At 55.7% G+C, this 19,866-nt stretch overlaps 1 protein-coding gene across 3 annotated transcripts; it reads left to right on the forward strand.

Annotated features, from left to right (window-relative positions):
• The first annotated feature begins 6,337 nt into the window (after nucleotides 1-6,337).
• On the forward strand, nucleotides 6,338-19,770 carry NLRX1 (NLR family member X1). Of its 3 annotated transcripts, none has more exons than XM_044439588.1 (9): nucleotides 6,338-6,516; nucleotides 9,370-9,513; nucleotides 10,261-10,333; nucleotides 10,718-10,806; nucleotides 11,668-12,284; nucleotides 13,418-14,838; nucleotides 15,990-16,076; nucleotides 17,137-17,388; nucleotides 18,182-19,770. In XM_044439588.1, exons 2-9 carry the CDS (start codon nucleotides 9,393-9,395, stop codon nucleotides 18,498-18,500), a joined length of 2,979 nt encoding a protein of 992 aa, XP_044295523.1. In that variant the 5' UTR covers nucleotides 6,338-6,516; nucleotides 9,370-9,392; the 3' UTR covers nucleotides 18,501-19,770. The 3 variants fall into 3 exon arrangements, with proteins under 3 accessions (XP_044295523.1, XP_044295524.1, XP_044295525.1); XM_044439589.1 differs by lacking the exon at nucleotides 6,338-6,516 and adding an exon at nucleotides 7,338-7,514; XM_044439590.1 differs by lacking the exons at nucleotides 6,338-6,516; nucleotides 10,261-10,333 and having other exon boundaries at nucleotides 9,374-9,513.
• Nucleotides 19,771-19,866: the final 96 nt, after the last annotated feature.

Genomic DNA, 19,866 nt, shown 5'->3' on the forward strand with positions numbered 1-19,866 from the left:
AGTAAGCATACCTGCCATGAACACGGCAGCCCTGCGTGCCACTTTACCCTCACTAAGAAAAGCCATCGGACTTTGGTAGGAGGAGAGGGACTGGTCCAGAGCTCTGGCGTATCCTCCGTTCCTGTTGGCTTCGCACATTCGCTATGAAGATGCCAACCAGCAGCTGCAGTCCGTCACTCTCCTTTTACTGAGGTGCCATCTTTGAATACTAAGACAATCCACAGCATGCTATTATTACCCCTCTCCTTTGCGGCCTTCTTAATCCTCTCTCTGGTATTTAAAAATTTGCAGGTGCGTTGAACAATCCTCCTTTTCCTGCACCAGCCTTAGCAGGACCCTTTCAGGAAGTAGGCTGGCTGGTTTCCATTTACGGGTGGAAGGTGATATCTGAACTCAGGTTCTTGGCTACCATGCCAGCAAAATCTGCTGGTGATCTTAGGACTGTTTGCTCCTTTCCAGAGCCCGGTGCTCAGAGCCTGGATTAAACACGTTTGCAGCTTTACCAGCTTCTCCCACCCTGCCGCGTCTTCTGTCCCTGGGCATCTGCTACAGACAAGCAGCAATTCAAGAGAATCCATTGTTATCATGGCACCTGCTTTACATTCCTTATCCTAAACCTTCCTTCCTGTGAGGGGCTCTGTTGGTGACATATAGGCATGTGAGGGGGTGTTGCGCAGAGGTGGGTTGAGACCTGTTTTCCCCTGCAGATGAGGGCAGGACGCGGTCCAGTGGAGCAAAGCTCAGGGAACCAAGATTCAAGGTGGATGCCGGGAAGCGCTTCCTGACAGTCAGGACCCTGAGGGTGTGGGTTGGGCTCCCACGGGAGGTGGTGGAGGCCCCATCGGTGAGGGTGTTCAAGGATAGGCTGGATGCGCACATGGTGGGCATGTCGTGAGCGGAGCCGGCCGGAGCCGGGGGTCAGACTAAATGGCCCGGGAGGCCCCTTCTGACTTGTTCTGTTTCTATGTAAGGAAGAAGGATAAAGTTGACATTCCTGTGAGATATTAAGAGCATTCGGTGGTGCAGATGGGTCATTCTCGGGACTAGCAGGGTGTGCTCTTTGGAGGGCAATGTATGTGGCTTCACTTGTCCCAAAATGTGCAGGAATTTGGAGCTTTGCTCACTCGTTTGGCTGTGTGGGGCTCTGAACCTCTGCCCCAAAACTCTGCCTGGAAGGCTCCACCAATATCAGCCGCAGTGTTGTTTTTCCAGGCATGCTGGCTCCTCTGGATCAGCAGGGACGTCACGGCAATAGATATTTCTGGCAGCTGAGACTGCTCATCTGCAGGCGGCTGTAAGGAGGTTTCCAGGAGGGCAGGAAATGACGAATGGCTGATTTGCAGTGGGTGGAGGTGTGAGCATTGAGAGAGAGAGAGAGAGAGAGAGAGAGAGAGAGAGAGAGAGAGAGAGAGAGAGAGAGATGCTTTCTTGCAGACTTCTGGGAAATGTAGTTTTCCATCTCATTGTGCCTGCCCTGCGATGCACAGAGTGGAGGAGACAGTGCTTTGAATTGGGCCAAGCAGCATTGCAAAGGCAAGCCGCTGAGGTCAGCCTCTTGGCTACTCATCTGGACGGGCACAGAGAGGCAGCGTGCTGCCGAATGCCAGCTGCTGGAGGGCTTGGTGCCTCCAAGCCCCGTCGGCTCATCTGTGTGCTCATTGAAGGTTTGTGATGGGCCGCTGTGGGGAAACCAGATGCTGGCCTAGTTGGCCCCTTGGTCCAGCCCAGCATGGCTCGTTGGCAATGAAAAAGCCCAGAGTGACTCCCAAGCTTGCACCCAGGTGTATCAGCTTTTACCCCACATGGTTTGTCTTGTGTGTTTGGTCCGTCGAGAGCACTACAGGACTGGCAATGCTTTGACTGTCCCCAGCAGGCTGATTCCTGAGCTGCAGACATAGTGCAGCTCCTTTTGGGATCCCTGTCCTCCCCCCCCTCCACTTGCCCCTGTGCAGGTGGAGCACCTTCTTCAAGGGGATGCCTCCAAGGTGCACCCCTCCCACCTCTCCTCTTTCTCTTGGCGAGGAAGGACAGAGGTTCTGCTGCAGCAATAACAGCCCAGACTTTTGCAGAACCACTGCCAGCATCTCTTTCGCCAGGAGTGTCCACCCTGTGCCAAAGGCCACAAACCCTCTGTGTTCCTAGGCACTTACTTGAAGGCAGGACAAGAACCAAAGTGAGCAGGTTCCTGGGTGAAGGCCCCCCAAAGCTGGTCATAAGGGGCCGCTGCCATGCACTTTAAAACAGCCTTTTTAAAAAGTGGGGCAGAGGGAGGACGGGCTCCCAAACCGCACTTTTATCTTTTGGGGGCTGCTGGAAAAGAATCACCTTATTTGCAAACTAGATTTTGGAGGAGAGGCCGGGGTTGGGGTTGAACATTAATGTTTTGCAACCTGGTGAAGCATTGGTTGGGCTCAGGAGTCCTTCTGAGAGCCGCCGCCACAGATGGAGCCACCCATGGAGAAGGACCTTCTCCCCCCACTGTCCTAGCACTGAGATGCAGGGGGAAAGGTCGCCGGCCGAGGGAATGAAGACAGGGGGGCTGGCCTGCTCTCCATTTTTAATAGAGACCAACAGGCTGTCCTCTGGATGGGGCAGAGTGTGTGAGCATCATTTCTTGATCTTGCATATCCTCCTGGCAGGGGGACTGGGTTTCCCTCTCCCCTGAAACTGTAAATTAATTCCTTATATGCACCAGCATGTTCCCTGTGGATGAATCTCAACATAGGAGCTGTCAGCATTTTTGCTAAACGATGGAGTCCAATCCAGGAAGTTAATTCTCCTGAAAGTTTAGATACGGGGAGGAGACCCTTCCCCAGCCTTCTGCAACATGTCAGGCCGCAAGTCCCATCACAGGGTGGCTGGAAGTGATGGAGATTGTAGTCTTGCATCCTTGTATTAGTGGCGAGACAGGAAGCAAAGCTTCCCAAAAATATGGGGTAGCCTGCAGCTGCGAGGAACTGTATCCCGAAAGGCTTGTCTGCGGAGCAAAGCTGTGGCTTCCCGCGATTTGCCCCCACGCCTCTCCGGAGGTCATGCAACGCAGGATCAAGCGCAAGAGCCGTCCTTGGGGTCACCTTCACGCCACAAGCACGTTCGCCCCCGTTCGCCCCTGGTGCCTGTCCCTCCACGCACAGAAGAAGTGGTTGCAATCCTGACTATCGGTGCTAGACTAAGAAGTGCGGCACACAAGGGAGAAGTGAGATCGGGGGGCCTCATCCCCCCCCCCCCAGCACTACCACCACCCTCCAAAGTCAGGCAGCACAAAAAGAGTTTCTTTCCCATTTCATGAAGATCAGACCAGAGAGTTCTGTAGCTTCGGAAGGAACGTGTCTTCCCGGGAATCCCGGCTGTCCCAAGCCTCCTTAAGCATCATACATCCTTTTGCTAGCAACGCCTCCCTGGGAGTAAACAGCCAGTTGCTGCTTTTCCTGCTCTTCTGTTCTAGGTGTTTCCCCTGCGGCTGAAATCCTTTTGGGACATCGTGTGCTCATGGCTGTCGCCCCCGGAACGAAACAAGCCATTTCAATGGCTCCTGGATTGTAAGAGGCTTTGCCGTTGTTTCTGTTGTGGAGAAGGCACCTGGTGTCAAAATCAGAGGCAAAAAGTACATCAACAGCACCACTAGCAGTAAGAGGCATGTTTACTCAGAAGACGCACTTTTAGTGGTGGCGACTCCCTCGGGAAGTGTACCTGAAACGCATTCTTCTCCAGCCCAGTCCTAACCAGGTTGCGCAGAGGCCACGGGAAGCCCGTGAACTGTTCTTGGACTGCAATGTCCACCATCTCCAACCACTGGCCATATTGGCTGGGGTTGATGGGTGTCGGGATTCAAGGCCCTCGCCAAACCCAGAGGATCCCACCCCTGTGCTAGTGAGACTAGTGGGGTTCCCCCAAGGAGGCAGGCTGAGGGCGGCACCTCGTATTGCTCCCACAGATCTGTCGGGCACCTTCGGGTGCCTCTGAATGGCTACACACAGGCAGAAGTGTGGGCGGGTTTGCACTCCTCATTTCGAGCCTAGTTCAACCAAAGCTGCTAAACTGGGTTCAAGGGTTCCTACATTTCCTCCCTCCTCTCTTCTGTGTCTGCCCTATTTGGTTTTTTAAGGGAATAAATGCAATATGGAAAAATGCAATCTCTCTTTGCTGGGAGAGCTTTCCACAATCACACGAGAACAAGCTGCGGCCCTCTCGGAAGACTCTGAAGCAGACGGCTGGGGTTGCGGACCTCCTGACGTCTTGGTCCTGGAGGGGTTTTTAATGTAGGGCCAGAGAGGCCTGCGGGTGTGGCTGGTCTTCGCTGCTTGTTTCAAGTGTTCATGCAGGGCCTGTTGTATTCCGTTGGATTTCACACATTAATAAAACCTATATTTATACGATAGCCCTTTCTCTCGTGTGTTTCTGGGGTCCTGCAAGAACTGCATGAGGCCAGGAGGAGGCAGTCTTGACCAGGTGGCTGTTTAGGCATTGCCAGATAAGGGAAGAGAGACACATTTGCCTAAAATGTGCATGGCCTAATTTACACACACACACACACACACAGAGGAAGGGGCAGGTAGTCCCCAGGTTATGGACACGTTCCATTCCTGAGAACATCCTCAAGTCAAATTTGTATGTAAGTTGGATCACACACACAACAAGCATATCAAGAATTTCTGCCCTGTTCTTTTGCTTTCTTCCTACAGGCCCACAAGAACAGGCAAAACTGGAACAATTTGCCTTAGTCACTTAGCAATGAGATTTCCTCCCTTCTGTCCAAGACACAGCAGTACTTGTATGTTTGGTTGCTGAGAGAGGAAATGCAGGAGAAGCCGGGAACAGACAGGGATGGATGGAGAATGAGAATGAGATCTTCCTGCTCATTGCAGAGTGACTCACTTGCTTTTAAGTGATGACTCATGTCTGTTTGGGGGTGTTTTCACAGGGTGTGCCAGTGAAGGCCTGCCCTAGCACACGTACCAATGAATGTATAAAATGAAAGCTGTTCACAATAGATTAAATGTTGCCCCCAAAACAACTTCCTTGTCTTCCCAAAGGCCCCAGCAAAATGTAATGACATTAAATGTTATTCATATGACCTTGTTTAAGGAAAAGCAGTACTGAGTCTTGCGCGTGTCGTAATAAATGGATTGCATGTTGCAGGCACATCAAAAGCCCATTGCAGGCTGCCGTGTGCGTGGATCATTCCTTGTTCCTCATTCGACCCCACGCCAATCGATGATAGCATCTGCAGTCCTTCCCTTCCAGTAGAGAGTCACTGTGGATCAAACTGGACCAACTGGAATGCAATCGTCTCAGACGGTCTGATATCACGGGGAGTCACTTGCAGCCTGAGTGTGTCGCACACTCTGGCATGGGGAACTGGGCTCCAACTGGTGTGCTGCCTTCCACCATCAAAGCACTGGCTTGCTGCCCTTTTTTGACATCTCTGAAGGGACAGCCCCGGTTCACCACTTTTTGGGGTGGGCATCCAAATTTTACACAAACATTTTTGTGCTTTTTCAAAACGAAGCTGTTTTTTCAAATGGCCTCACGCTGAAGGCCAGGTTTGGACTTTGTCTGGCAGGCCTGAAAATCAAATGCATTGCAACAAGGAAAACGAATCAACGGTGCAACAGAAACAGAAACAAAAACCAAAAGCTGTTTACAAGTGCTGAAAGCTTGTAAGAATCAGCACTGCTTGTATATGAGGGGGGTGGAAGTCCCACACTCCGGGGACCTGAATGGGGAACAGCTCTCTTGAGTTGCTGCATATTGCAAGCCAGGAAAGTGAGCATCACCTGCTCACCTGCTGCACACCTGCTCAGATAAGGTCCATAAGAAGTTGCCCCTCACGTAACCAGGTCCTAATCCACGTTGAGCTACAGGTATTATAGTACTGTGAGGGCAAGTGGTAGTGGGGACGTGTCTCCATCCACCTTGGGAACTTCCTGGGAGCTTCTGCCTGACCACTTCCGGAAGCAGAGACTTCTCCATCCACTTCTCCAATAGAGTGAAATGTGGCTAAAGATGCTGAAGCCTATTTCTAAGCAGTGCACAGGAAAATCTCAAGTTATAATACACGTCCAAATGCCATGGCCTGCATTCTCCGTGGCTTTGCAGAGGCCCCATTTGATGATGCTCGGCCACAAAGGAAGGTGCTGTATGAGCTGGAATGCCTCTCTCTCTCTCTCTCTCTCTCTCTCTCTCTCTCTCTCTCTCTCTCTCTCTCTCTCTGAATCTGCCCTGCTGTCTTTTTGGAAATGTTGCCAGTGGAGTGAGAGAGCAGCTGCAATGCTGAGTGGGAAGGGCCAAACTGGCAGGAAGTTACAGCTGCAGAAAAGTTGGCAGAAGCCTCGGCAGGAGAGAAACAGAACTACCGATGAGAGAAAAGGAAAGGCGCCTGTTTTGAATGCAGAGCGACCCTGGCAGAGGCTAGAACGAGCTGTAAAAATCCCCACAGGCACCCGGCTGAGTCTCCCATGAAGCAAGGGGCAGCAGCACACCCCAAACGTCAGCTGGGAAGGAGCTTCAGCAGAGGTAAACTTTCAGGGTCGGGGTGCTGGTGGGTTTCCTGTGCTCTGCAGCAGGCCAGGTTGCTCTGAGTAGTGGAACGAAAGCAAAACTTTTGAGCAAAAGCTGTAGCAGAGGTGCAGGGGGACTGGAATGTGAGCTTGGTGGGGTGTGCAGGAGCAGACAGCGGAACTGCTCATGCGGTCTCATCTTGGTTTTCTCAGTTCTGAGTCCTCGGGACGGATTGCAACAGATAGCCGGCTGAGCCCAAATTGGTGCAGTTCCTTTTTTTGCAATCTTTAAGGCCAGATGAACTTCTTAGCTGTGCCAGCCCCATTCCTAAGTGCACAATGGCTGCTCAAGTGTCATTTTCAAATGGATCGATCAGTAGTGCAAGGGGCTGCACAGATACGGGGACTCCCTGCCCCTGGAGACTAGGCAGAAGCTGAGCCGGGACACTGTCCAGACATTCTGCAGGACTCTCATTTCTCAGGCTAGCTTTGCATGCCCAGAGTTCGTTCATTCTCAAGGCCGGAAGGGACGGTGGGCGGGGGGGAGACTGCTTGATTGAAGAATTCCAGGTCTGCAATTTGACTGCAAGCTTGTACAGAGCAATCCCAGCATTATGTAAACATTTTGCCTATCTTAACTATCAGGTAGATTGAGCTTCAGGATGGGCCATGTTGTTTTTCTCTTGACTTAAAAGGGGATCTTCCGAGAGGCACTTGGCACGTAAAGGCGACGGTTCCCCTCCTGCTGGCGTGGGGTGCTTGGATTCACTGCTGCGGAGAAACACTTAGGCAGACCCTCTCGCGTCGCCGAAACGGGCCGGGACAAGTCTGGCGCCGCCCGCCCCGCTTGCTGCTTTAAGCCGAGGAGGAGGCGGCCTGGCTTATTCCCCGCCTACGGTGACTCGGGGAGAGAGCGGACGGGAGCCGGGCTGCAGGCCGGGGGAGCGGAGCGCGGCCCCGGGGTCGTCCTGCTGCTGCTGCGACGCCAGAGCACAGCGAGCCGGGGCGCAGGAGGTACCCGGGCCCGCGCGCGCCGTGCGGAATGCGCCCCGCTTCCTCCCCGCGCCTCGCCTGCCCGCGCGCCTTCCTGGCGCGCCCCCTGCGCTCGTCCCCGCGCCCCCGGGGTGGTGGCAGAAGCCGCCCGCCCGCCCGCGCGCCCGCGCTGATTGCGGCTCAGCGGGCGGCACGTTTGGGGAGGGCCCTCCGCTGCGCGCCGTCCCCAGCCGGGTCCCTTGCATGGGCACTCACAGGTGAGGCCGCGTCCTTCTGACTTACTCTCAGGTGCGCATGCCTGCGTGACCCGGAGAGCTCTTAGTGCCGAAGCTAAACATGCTGCCCTCCAGTTTTCCTCTGGGGTAAAAGAAAAGACCCCCTCCCCTCCAGAGGGAGCATCACCCTTGCTGGAAAGCGACTGGGGCTCTCAGTGGTGAGAGGAACCTTTGCAACTCTTGTGTCCAAGTGATGCCGCCGGGAAGAAAAGATCGGCTTGTCCCCAAGCGGCAATCAATGCCTGTTTACCGCTTAGCACTTTGTTTTGGCAGTTCTTTCAGTTTTGAAAACTGTTTCAGAACTTGGATCTTTGTGAAGAGGTTGCATGATGATTGATCGAGGGCTCTTCTTTTTCCCTCCTGTCACCTCCCTTTCCCTTGCATATTTTTGTGGAAATATGGGCTGCACAGTTCACCTCCCTATTCAAGAGCTAGAAGCCCTTCAGGATATTTGTGTGGATTATGTTTCTGTGCCACTTGCTGGAACTTTATCGACTAGCCCAGTTCTGGGGTGTATCTCTGTTTTTGCCAGTCTACTGTCCCTCAGATGGAGAGAGAGAATCTCCCAGCAGCCAAAGTCAGCATGGCCAGCAATCAGGGATTATTTTTAGACCCTCGTTAAAGAGCTATTTCTTTGCCCAAGCCTTTTGTGAAGGATTGGGCTAGCCCACTGACCTGTTTAATCATTGTTGAGCTCTTAGCTTTGGTTTTAAACATTTCAAATAACTTCACTTCTAAACAGATGGCTTTCTGTATTTGTAATTACGCCTTTTAATCCGTTTTCTGCTGCAGAGTAACCCCTTCTGAGAGAGGAGACTGAGCCTCCAACCCTGGAAGGGGGAGTTGGACACCTGACCCACTGATCCCTCATAGCTGATGCGGAGAAAACCGTGCCAGCTGTCTCAGAAAGTCAACTTGAAAGAGCAGGGAAAGCAGGCATTTGGGAGGGTGGAGAGATCAGAAAGGCCAGGAAACAATTTATTCTGAACCTCCTCCAGTCTCCTTTATTTCTACTCCAACTCACCGTTGGTGAGACAGCCTAAAAAGCCCATCTAGTGAAAAACTCACTAGTGGAGGACAAGAGGCAAAAAGTTCCTTCATCGCTTCTCCTCCACAACAGCTGCAGCCAGCGCACCGCAGGGACCTGCAGAGCACCCCGGTTCTCAGCGGCAAAGGTGCAGGCCATGGCTTGGCACCCTGAGCCGGGCTTGCAACAGTCCTGTGGAGGTTGGCCCTCTTCAGTCTGTTGGGTTCCGTTCTCATGCTCTGCCTTCAATTCGGAAGCGAGCCGAGCTGCAGACGCTCCCAGGGCTGGTGTTGCCCAACTGGCAACCTGCTTCCACAATGCCTAGAACCCAAGCCTGCAATTCACGCGCCTGGAAGCGGGAAGCTGCCGGGGCGCTGCTCGCGGGGGCTCAATGCCTGGGTAAAAAAATCACATTAACAGAAGCAAGAGGAAAGGTGTTTCCCCAGGCTGGGCCGGTGGATTGTTCCAGGCAGGGATCCCCACTGGAACGGCTTAGGAAGTGTGTGTAGGTGAGGGGGTTCCACAGGGAAATGAACACCAGCTTGGCTTTCTCTTCCTGCCGCATGTGTTTCAGGTGAAGGGTAGGATCCTGCCGCCATGCCATTCCGGAGGGGGCTCCCCCAGGTGGGGGGCAGCTGGGGCAGACTGAAGCAGATGGACTCCAGGCGGAAGGGCGGCAGCATCACAGCTCCGATGGGGCCCATGGACTTCGTGCCGGGTAAGGCAGCACTGTGGCCTGTGGAACCACGGATGCTGTGCACCGTCCCTGATCTGAAATGGTTCCGTGGTGCTGAGAGCCATTGCTTGTGGCGGAGGTGACGGGCAAGCGCACTTGTGCGTCGGTGCGTGTTCTTGGGTCGGTATTCCTCCGGGATGGGGGGCCACTGTGGGCACACGCTGTGGCGAAGCGGCACGCGCATGAAGTGAAACGAAATGGCGGAGGATGCAAGGAGAGGAACGGTGCCCACTGCCCGTCCGATCTACGCAGGAAAGGCTGATGCTGGCACAGCGCCCTCCTTGCCTGCGCGGCCACCTAAAGATTCAGGGAGGACGGTGGCTCAGTCCCTGCCCCCCATCAGACTCTGGGCCTGAGGCTGCGTGCAAGGAGGGCTCAGGCGTCTGTAGTGGCCTATCCATGGAGCGGCGCCTCAGGGCACCCTGGTTTGTTGGCTCCTCTCCACTTGCCCCGGTGTCGCGGGGGGGGGGGTTGGCTGCAGACCACCAGTGCGCCACCCCAGCCTTCTCCAGTCCTCAATGCTGTCATAGCACTGCAGGTGTAGCCAGGTTCCAACCCAAGTGTCCCCCCCCCCACAGTATCTCTGTTTTGACATTGACATGGATGAAATGCCCTTGACGAGGCTGTGTCTTTAACAGATACGTCCGTAGCGTGTAAGTCACAGCGATGCCAAGAAATGACCCAGAACCTGCATCCTCCTCACCTGCCTGTTGGGCTTCCCTTTCTCAGGTGCTGGGGACAAATTCATCTCCAGGGCTGCGCATACGAACCGCACATCGCGCTTCGCAGCCTCAACCCTCAGGTGAGACGGCCCCCTCGGGCGCCGCATGGTCGGCCTGGCAGCTGACACTGGAACCATTCGCAGGATCTGCTGACAATAATGCTGCACACTCTTCACATGGGCAGGAGCTGCTGCCACCGATTGAAGGGATCATTGCTTTGATGTCTGCAGCTGGTTCACAGCCTTCTTGTAGAAAGCACCCCTGAAAAGCTGTTAAGCTCTGAGAAAGGACTTTTTAAAAATGAGGGTTCATTTTGGTTTACTGGAAAGGGAAAGGGGGAGCAACGTGTTCCCCACAGACACTGTGGGAGAGACGAGGAGGGGGCCTCCAGCAAAGCTCCCTCCCCATGAGGCTGCTCAGGTAAGTGCATTGGCTTTCTCACGGCTTCCCTTTTCCTCTTCCAGGGGCTTCATCCGTTATCAGGGCGGGTATCCATCTCAGCCAGCCTCTCCCAGGCCGAGTCAGAAGACCCTGAAGAATGTGGCCACTTCTGGTAAGGCCACGAGCTTGTGATTTTACTGCATTTCCTGGCTCAGCTGAGTGGTCGGCAGTTAGACTGACCCAGGAGCAAATATCCAGCATTGCAATCAGGCTGGATGTCCTCAGTGATGTCTGTAATTCTGCAGTTTCTTCCAGGCATGCTATTAATGGCAGGAGTGAGCAGCTGTTAGTTCAAAATAATCATCAGAATTTAAAACCAAGTTTCTAGATCTTATGAATGTGAAGCAAGCTTGACAGGGCTGAGTTTGAGGGTTGAGTTCGCTGGAGTTGCACAAAGCTGAAAGGTTGCCTGGGTAACATTTCCAGTGCTCTGACCGTGAAGTTTCACAGTACTTAGCAGTACAGGACTGCTCTCTGTAACCCCACAACTAGCAAAATGAGTGTCAGTTATGCCAAACATTTTTTAAAGCGAATGATGATGCATGATAAGAGGAAGTTGTGCCAATTTGGGGAGCTGAGCCAGACTCCTAATGATTCCACAATTTTATAACAATAAAAATCAGCTGTTTTTGGTGCTGGAAAATGTCTCTTTCAAAATTCAGAAAAAGTTAGTTTCTCTCTAGTTTGCCTAAATTTTGTGCAATTTATTCTGATGTAGCTACAGAAATTTGCAAATGGTAGATGAGGGCTCTCTTCACCAAGGGAATTTCTCTTTCCACTCCTGGGAAACATTCCCAACCACTCTAACAGCCTCTTGAGAGTCAGCTCACATCCCCTTTGGCTGTACTTTACCTCCATAAGGACTAGAACCATGATTGCTGGTTTCTTTAACCCTCACTGCAGCCAGCAAGCCACCACTCTTGGTGTTGGGAATGGGCCTTCCTCTCTCATCTTCCTCCCCTGTTCTCTGCAGAGGCCATTGCAAAGCACCAGAAAAGCCTGGCCAGCTGGTTCCTTCTGCAGCCCAACGAGGAGAGGCAGTTCGGCCCCTCCTTCTCGCTGGACACGACGCACGTCAACCCCGTCATCCGGGAGAGCTCGCTGGAGGAGGTCCTGAAGCCGTCCCCCAAAAGGTCCGTCCAGAGCCAGCTCCAGGCCTCCGGCAGCTGCGCCTTCGGCCTGCAGAACCTCTTCGACGCGGACGGCTGCGGCCACCAGGTGAAGAACGTCGTGCTGTATGGCACCGTGGGGACCGGCAAGAGCACCCTCGTCAAGAAGATGGTGATCGACTGGTGCCACGGGCAGCTGCCCCGCTTCGAGCTGCTGATCCCCTTCTCCTGCGAGGACCTCTCCCAAAGCGGGGCGCCCACCTCCCTGCGGCGCCTGATCACCAAGAAGTACCTCCACCTGCGGGAGGTGCTGCCGGCGCTGGACTCCCCCAGCCTCAAGGTGCTCTTCATCCTCAACGGCCTGGACCGCCTCAACCTGGACTTCCGCCTGGCCCGCACCGAGCTCTGCTGCGACCCCAACGAGCCGGCCCCTCCCTCGGCCATCGTGGTCAACCTCCTCCGGAAGTACCTGTTGCCAGAGGTGGGTACGGCCCAGGCGGGGCAGGGGCTGCTCCCTTCCCTTCCTCCTCCCGCTGGGCCTCCCTTTCCCGCCTGGCACCAGGAGGCAGCCCTCCCGGAGATCACAAGTCGCGGTTGCTTTGGGGTGAACCCAGGAGCCCAAAGTCCTTGGGGTGGAGGAGACTTGGGTCTTTCCTTTGGGTTGAGCCGCTCTCAGCTCAAGAGCCAAATTGCATTTCGGAGAAGCCCTTGCGGTGCGAGGGCCAAAGGGTATGGGGTGGGGCCAAAGGATATGGGGTGGGGCCAAAGGAGAGTGGTGGGAGGGCCAAAGGAAAGGGGGTGGGGCCAAAGGAGAGTGGTGGGAGGGCCAAAGGAAAGGGGGTGGGGCCAAAGGAGAGTGGTGGGAGGGCCAAAGGAGAGTGGTGGGAGGGCCAAAGGAAAGGGGGTGGACCCAAGATGTGCCTGCATCGTTTTGCTTGACTCTCTTACCAGGAGGAGCTGCACCGTGCAAGAGGGCATCTCGGCCTTCTAGAACAGAGGGAAGCGCTGCACAGACTCTGACGATACTAAGCGCTCCCTGTTCGGGGTGGGGGGCCTGCAGCCAGGGAAGGGGGCTGTGGCCTTCTGGAGCACCCCCGGGGACCAGGTTGGGTCCACAGACAGGCTCCGCACCCCAGACATGGGGTACAGTAATAAAATATACACAGCCTGAGCATTCTCTGTCGACTCCCCCTGATGTGCAGCCAGCATGATATAGAAGCTGGAACGCTGGAGCTGGCCGGGAAGATCAGGGTTTTGATCCCCTGCTTCCTCAGTGTCCTCAGGGCACCAGCCGGCCACCCTGCACAGTTGTTGTGAGGGGAGACTGGAGGCAGCTCTCTCTGTCCTCCTCTGAGTGCAGTGGAAGAAGGGTGAGGTACAGATGGAATTACTGCTAATAGCAATGTATTCCTATTTATTTATTCCTATTACTGTTTTTCATAATAATAACTTTGCTATTAAAGCTAATAATAAGCACAACTTGAAATAGCCAAGAGGCTGTAAAAAGCCCGTGGGCTATGAACGCAGAGGCTTGGCAGCTGGCCTAGAATGCGGCATCCCGAGATTTACACCTTAGCTGGCCTAACCCGCATGCGCATGCGCGCATTCTTCCAGGCAAGCATCATCGTCACCACACGGCCCTCCGCAGTGCGCCGCATCCCCAGCAAGTTCGTGGGCCGCTACGTGGAGGTCTGCGGCTTCTCCGACATCAGCCTCCAGAAGCTGTACTTCCAGATGCGCCTGAGCCAGCCGGACTGCGCCGGCGCTGCCGGCCCTCCCACGGCCGAGGAGGCGAGCGAGCAGGACAACCTGCTGGAGATGCTCTCGCGCAACCTGGACCGGCACAACCAGATCGCGGTGGCCTGCTTCCTGCCCTCCTACTGCTGGCTCGTGTGCACCACCCTGCACTTCCTGTATTTCAGCAAGGCGGTGCCGCCCACGCAGACCCTCGCCGGGATCTACACCAGCTTCCTCCGGCTCAACTTCAGCGGGGAGGTGCTGGACAGCACGGAACCCTCCAACATCTCCATGATGAAGTACGTGGCCAAGACGGTGGGCAAGCTGGCCTACGAAGGGGTGATGTCGCGGCAGACCTCCTTCTCGGAGGAGGACCTGCGCCGCTGCTTCGAGGGCGGGATGAAGACGGAGAGCGAGCTCAACCTGCTGAACGTCTTCCGCAGCGACGTGCTGAGCTTCTTCCTGGCGCCCAGCGTGCAGGCGGCCAAGGAGCACACCTTTGTCTTCACCATCCCTGCCATGCAGGAGTACCTCGCGGCCCTCTACGTGGTCCTGGGTGAGAAGAAGACCCTGGCGCAGCGGGTGGGCAAGGAGGTCTCCGACATCATCGGCAAGGTGAGCGAGGACGTGTCCCTGCTGCTGGGCATCGTCTCCAAGGTCCTGCCGCTGCGCGTCCTGCCGCTGCTCTTCAGCCTGGTCAAGATCTTCCCGCGGTACTTCAGCCGCTTCAGTGGCAAGGACCGCGACACCATCGCCCGCACCATGGCGGTGGAGATGTTCAAGGAGGAGGACTACTTCAACGATGACGTCTTGGACCAGATCAACTTCAGCATCCTGGGCGTGGAGGGCCCCATGCGCCACCCCGACGAGGCGCCCGATGACGAGGTCTTCGAGCTCTTTCCCATCTTCATGGGCGGGCTGCTCTCCCGGCGCAACCGGGTGATCCTGGACCAGCTGGGTTGCCCCATCAAGAACCTGGCAGCCTTCGAGATCGCCAAGGCCATGAAGAAGACGGTCATCCGCAACAGCCGCAAGGGGCTGCCGCCCTCCGAGCTCCTGGACTACCTCTTCTTCTTGCACGAGTTCCAGAACGAGCGCTTCACGGCCGAGGCCATCCAGTCCCTGAGGACCATCAACCTCTCCTCCGTCAAGATGACCCCCCTCAAATGCTCCATCTTGGCCGCTGTCTTGGGTACCACGAGCCACGAGGTGGAGGAGCTGAACCTGGCCTCCTGCCACCTGGACGTTGGCTGCTTGAGCATCCTGTTCCCGGTCCTGCTGCGATGCAGAAGGCTCCAGTGAGTGGGGGCGGTGAGCGGGGCCAGAGTTAGAGAAGGGCAGCTGCCTTGGCCCCTCCCTTTGGGTGGGATTGCACCTCCAGGAATGGGAGCGGGATGCGGCTTGGCAGAAGGCCACCTGCTTTGCATGGAGAAGTCCCCAGTGCAACCCCCAGCGCTTCTCGGCAGGGCTAGGAAGGAATCTGGCCCAAAACCCCAAAAGCCGCTGCTACCAGCCTGTGTGACAATTCTGGGCCCAGTACCATGACCCATGCTTCTCCCTCCCAGCAGTTCCAGTCTCACAAGCATCTCTTTGCCAATAATCTTTATGGTTGCATACAGGCCCCTGAGCATGCACAAAGTGCAATGCTGAGCCCTCTGTCATTCATTACTGAAACTCTCTAGCCCCCTTCCGCAGCTCTCCCTCGGGAGAGGAGCGCTGGCAAAGCGGGAGTTCTTCCACTCTGCCCACTGTGTCCCTGATGGGACTTTTCTCCAGTCATGAGGTCTAGCGCTGGGGCCTTCCCCACCATTCGCATATCCCCTCCTTCTGGAGGCTGCAGCTGTTTCCCCTTCCCACGGGAGTGCACTGGTCCCTTCCTCTCCCCTTGGGATAATCTAAATCCTGCAGAGTCTCGGGACCTTGAGCTGCAACTGGGCTGGGACCACTCCAAATACAATCGCATCTCCCATGTTGCCGGTCCCGCCGGGATGCAATTTGACAGGATGTGTGCGCACAACCCCCAGGCTCTGACGGGGATGCAGCAGCTTCCCGTGTACAAAGTAGTAGGCAGACTTTTTTTTGTCATCGGTCTTTTGAAGAATCCACCTGTCCCCTAAGATTACTATAAAACTCTTTAATGGATTCCACCCACTCAACAAGAATGGCTCTGCTTTTTCCTTTTCCCTTTCTGGAAATGGAAGCAATAGGTTCATGTGCTTACTTAGGAGAAGCCCTTGTATACCACAGAAGCCTAGCAAATGCAGCTCTTCCTGCGGCCAGTGGGCGGCAGCGTCAGGACGCGGTAAAATCAGGTTAAGTCCGTGTCTTGCTAGGTCCCTCAGGGTGCAATCTCGCCTTTCCCCAGAAGGTGGCAGCCCGCGATCAGGAGAGGGGCCCCTGTTGGGCTCCCGACCCAGAACTGACGCGGGGCTCTGTTTTCCTTGCTCAGCTTGCAGCTCAACAGCCTGGGGCCGGAGGCGTGCAAGCTGATCCGAGACCTGCTCTTGCACGAGGACTGTGCGGTCGGCACCCTGCGGTGAGTGCCAAGGGCGCGTTTCTGGGCGGGCCGTGCTTTGTGCGCTCTGTGCGTGGGCGCGACTGCTCGGAGGGATGTTTTCTTTACCTGGGGGCTTTCATGTGAGGGTCATATTATGCCTTCCCCTCACCCCGCCCCATGCACAAAACTTTTCAGGGATCCGAACAAGGACAGCTGGGGCTTGCAATCCTCCATTGCGCCCCCCCCCCCCCCCGCTGCTTCTCCCGAATCTTTCTTTCTGCAACAGATCGGGGAAAGAGGAAAAGAAGGAATAACTGCAAAATTTCTCAGGATGGGGAGTGCAAGGAGAAGCCACCCGGTGCTTTATTTATTTGTCTGTTTAAAAACTTTACTAGACTGTCCCTTATCGTGGTCTCGGGGCTGTTTAACAATGAGACAATACAATACAAAACAAAGCACAGCGTCCTAATAAAATTTCCAACCAACAATAAAACCCCAGTTAAAACCAGCAAATCTTAAAACATTGGGAGAATAAAAAGGTTTTAGCCTGGCGCCAAAAGGAATAAAGTGCCGGCACCAGGCGAACTTCAAGGCTTACCAAGGTTCAAGAGGACAGGTCTCTGCCCCAGAGCATTTACGTTCTGAAATTGGGGGAAAAGGGGGTGGGAGGAGGTGAAAGGGGTAAAGTGGGGAAGAAAACCTGATGCCTGAAGGGGCCCTGTTGTGACATCGGGGCTGCCTCTGAAAACCGTTCACGAATTCCAGCTGTCCCAGAGTGTCTGGGGCCAGATAGAGGAAGCCCATTGCGACAAAGGTTGCATGACTGCGTTTGCTTCCGGGAACGACTCGCGGGGGATCCACCTGCTTTGGGTTTGGCTTCACCTGTGCACACCTCCCTGGTTCTTCAGCTCCGGCTGCATCTGCCTTCCTTATGCCGGTGCTCTCCCAGAGCACTGGGCTCCTGCTGCTGTTGGCTGGGGGTAATGGAAGCTGTTGTCCAGTGGCGGGGACGCTGGTGGGGATCGCTGCGGGGAGGGAAGGCTCGCCTCCTCGCTGGTCTGAGTTTCACTGCCCACCTTTCACGTGGTCCTCCCCGCAGGCTCGCGGACAACCCCGTGGCAGAAGAGGGAGCCCGCTACCTCGCGGAGGGCATTGCCGGCAACCGCTCCCTGACCCACCTGTCGCTGCTGCACACCTCGCTGGGCAACCGGGGCATGGAGGTGCTCACCCAGCACCTGGCCCGGAACCAGCACCTGCGGGAACTGGACGTGGCCTACAACTCGGTGACGGACGCGACCGCGCTGGCCCTGGTGGAGGAGGCCAAGCGGCACCCGGCTCTAGAAACAGTGCAGTGAGTGTGTGTCTGTGTGTCTGTCTGTCTGTCTGTCCGTCCGTCCGTCCGTCCGTCCTGCAGCTGCCTCGTGGGACAGCCGGATGCACATGCCCTGATCCCATGACCAGGCTGCCTCTGGCTAACCAAGAATGGCTCACGGGCTCTCTTCTCTGGTGGTCCAGTCCGGGGTGCTGAGCCTTCTTCAGTGGGAGGGCTGAATCCAGCTTTGGGACACCTTTCTGTTTGCAGTCAGATATGTTCCAGCCCTCTTTCCTGGGTTGTTCATGAATAACAAACCATGGTTTGTTAGCCCAGCTGGCTTCAGGCAAGGTGATCAGCCTTGCTTCAATGACAGCTTGGTGGTCAGAGCGTTGGGCTGGGGCTCGGGAGACTGGGGTTCTGGTCCCCACACAGCCATGACACTCAGGGGGCGACTTTGCTCTGCTCATGGACTCCCAGCCTAGCCTCCCTCCGGGGCTGTTCTTGCAAGGATGCAGTGGAGAAGAGCAGAACCTTGCCGGCAGCCTTGGGTCCCTTGCAAGAAGACGAAGCATCTGCAAAAAGAAACTGGGCAGCCACTTGAGTGGGAGGGTGTGACGTGGTGTCCTGCGATAGCAGGGGTTGGACTCGATGGCCTTCATGGCCCCTTCCAACTCTACTCTACCGTGATTCTGAGTGGAAGGGTAACAATCCACATGCAGCCCAGGCTCAGCCCTGGAGAGCAGGCGGTTGTGTTGTCCGAGCTGAATCTTGGCCCGTGCAGGCCCAGCTCCCTGGTCCCTGATGCCTCACCCCCTTCCCTCCTCCCCAGCCTGTATTTCAACGAGATCAGCGCGGAAGGGAAGCAAGCCCTGCACGAGATGCGCAAGGAGCGCGGAGGCATCCGGGTGCTCATCTTCCTGACCATGGGGGCCGACGTCTCCGACTACTGGGCCATCATCCTCAACGTGGTGCAGAAGAACCTGCCAGTCTGGGACCGCGATCGGGTGCAGCAGCACCTCGGCCTGCTGCTGGAGGACTTGCAGGGCAGCCGCCGGCAGACCGCCAACCCGTGGAAGAAGGCCAAGTTCCTCCGCGTGGAGAGCGAGGTCAAGAAGATGCTGGGTAAACTTCAGCAGCGGGGTGGCTAGCGCCTGCCCCCCACAGCCTGCTGCTCTGGGCAAGGCGGCCGCAGCAGGGAGGGCTTTTCCCCCGCGTGGAGTCTCGCTCGGTCACCGCGTTGTCCTTGGATGCTCAACTGGATGGACGTGTGGCTGGATCCAGCCCGGCTCACTTGCCTCCCGATGAGCCCGGCTTCCTCCTGCAAATGACCGACCAGTGGTTCGGACAGAGGCGCAGCTGTCAGTCCCGCCCCATCAGCCCTGTTTCAGACGGGGGCCCCTTTTTTCCTTCCTCAGCTCTGCTTGCTGTGTTCATCTGTCACCTTATCGGTGTATTATTACCGGCTTGGTTTTTTTAATTCAAGAACACAGACTGTTGCAAAGCTGGAAACCTGCTCTGGGTGGGTAGGAGGTGGGTGTTCCACCCCAAGGGTGCTTGCCACTCGGTGCTGAGCATGGTGGCTGACAACCTCCTGAAGCGAGTTTCCCAGAGAAGGTTATCTGAGGAACAGACGGGGTGCAGGGCCAAAGGGGGTGCGTCCTGCCTCGGTCGCGTGTGCCCGCAGGTCTACCAGCCTCACACGGACGGGGTAGCCAGCTCTTTTGGACTGGCCGGTACAGGGGGGACCCCGACCTCCAGCATCCATGGTGCCAAGTAATGTGCACACTTCGACATGGTTCGGGAAAGCCCAGCTTGAAGGAGAGCTGCTGGAGGTGAGGACTGGCCCAGTGGGGCTGAGGAAAGCCCCCAGAGAGTGCCAGACCGGCTCTCTCTTCCTGACTGTCCCCCCCAGCCCTCCACCACGCCCCCCTCGAGCAGCTCTCATCACTTCCATACACAAATACCTCAGAAGCTCTGCCTTACACTCCACAACACTGTGGCTTCCTCCCAGCTTTTGAAAGGAGCCACGATTGTGGCAAGATGGATCATGTGGCTTGGGACCAAGGAGGAAAATGGCTTGTCTATGTCTCTGAGGACTAGCACCTTGTGGAATCTCATGGCCTATTTCCCTGCTGGGGTTGTCTGTCCCCTGCTGGGGGCCAATATCTATGCAGTGTGTGGGTTTCATTCCCCACCCACATTCTCTGGGGGTTGAGTGTGTCCTGGGATTCTTTGGGAAAAACACAGGAGAATAAGAGGGCAGTGTGATGCATGGCCCTCACTTCAGGCCAGATTACCGGATGTGTCCAAATCAAGCCCAAGGGAATGGAAACAGCATAATGGAAAGGAGAGGCGGGGTGGGGATTGCTCCACTATCGTGTCTCTGCCAAAATAAAAACATTTTATTTCAGCCCTTCACACCTGGTTCCTTTGCTATGGGGGAAAAAAAATCGTAAAGGGGACGGGAGCAGGGCTGGTTGTCTGGGGTCCAGTCGCTCAGGCTGAGAGCTGGAG

The sequence above is a fragment of the Varanus komodoensis genome, unplaced genomic scaffold (assembly GCF_004798865.1).
Source record: "Varanus komodoensis strain SLA01 unplaced genomic scaffold, ASM479886v1 scaffold35, whole genome shotgun sequence".
In the NCBI taxonomy this organism is placed as follows: Eukaryota; Metazoa; Chordata; class Lepidosauria; order Squamata; family Varanidae; genus Varanus; species Varanus komodoensis.

Bases quoted from the DNA above. Each gene is read 5' to 3' on its own strand.
- NLRX1 (XM_044439588.1), top strand. From the start codon at position 9,393: ATGCCATTCCGGAGGGGGCTCCCCCAGGTGGGGGGCAGCTGGGGCAGA. The intron at 9,514-10,260 runs GTAAGGCAGCAC...TCCCTTTCTCAG, and splicing joins GCCCATGGACTTCGTGCCGG to GTGCTGGGGACAAATTCATC. The intron at 12,285-13,417 runs GTGGGTACGGCC...GCATTCTTCCAG, and splicing joins GGAAGTACCTGTTGCCAGAG to GCAAGCATCATCGTCACCAC.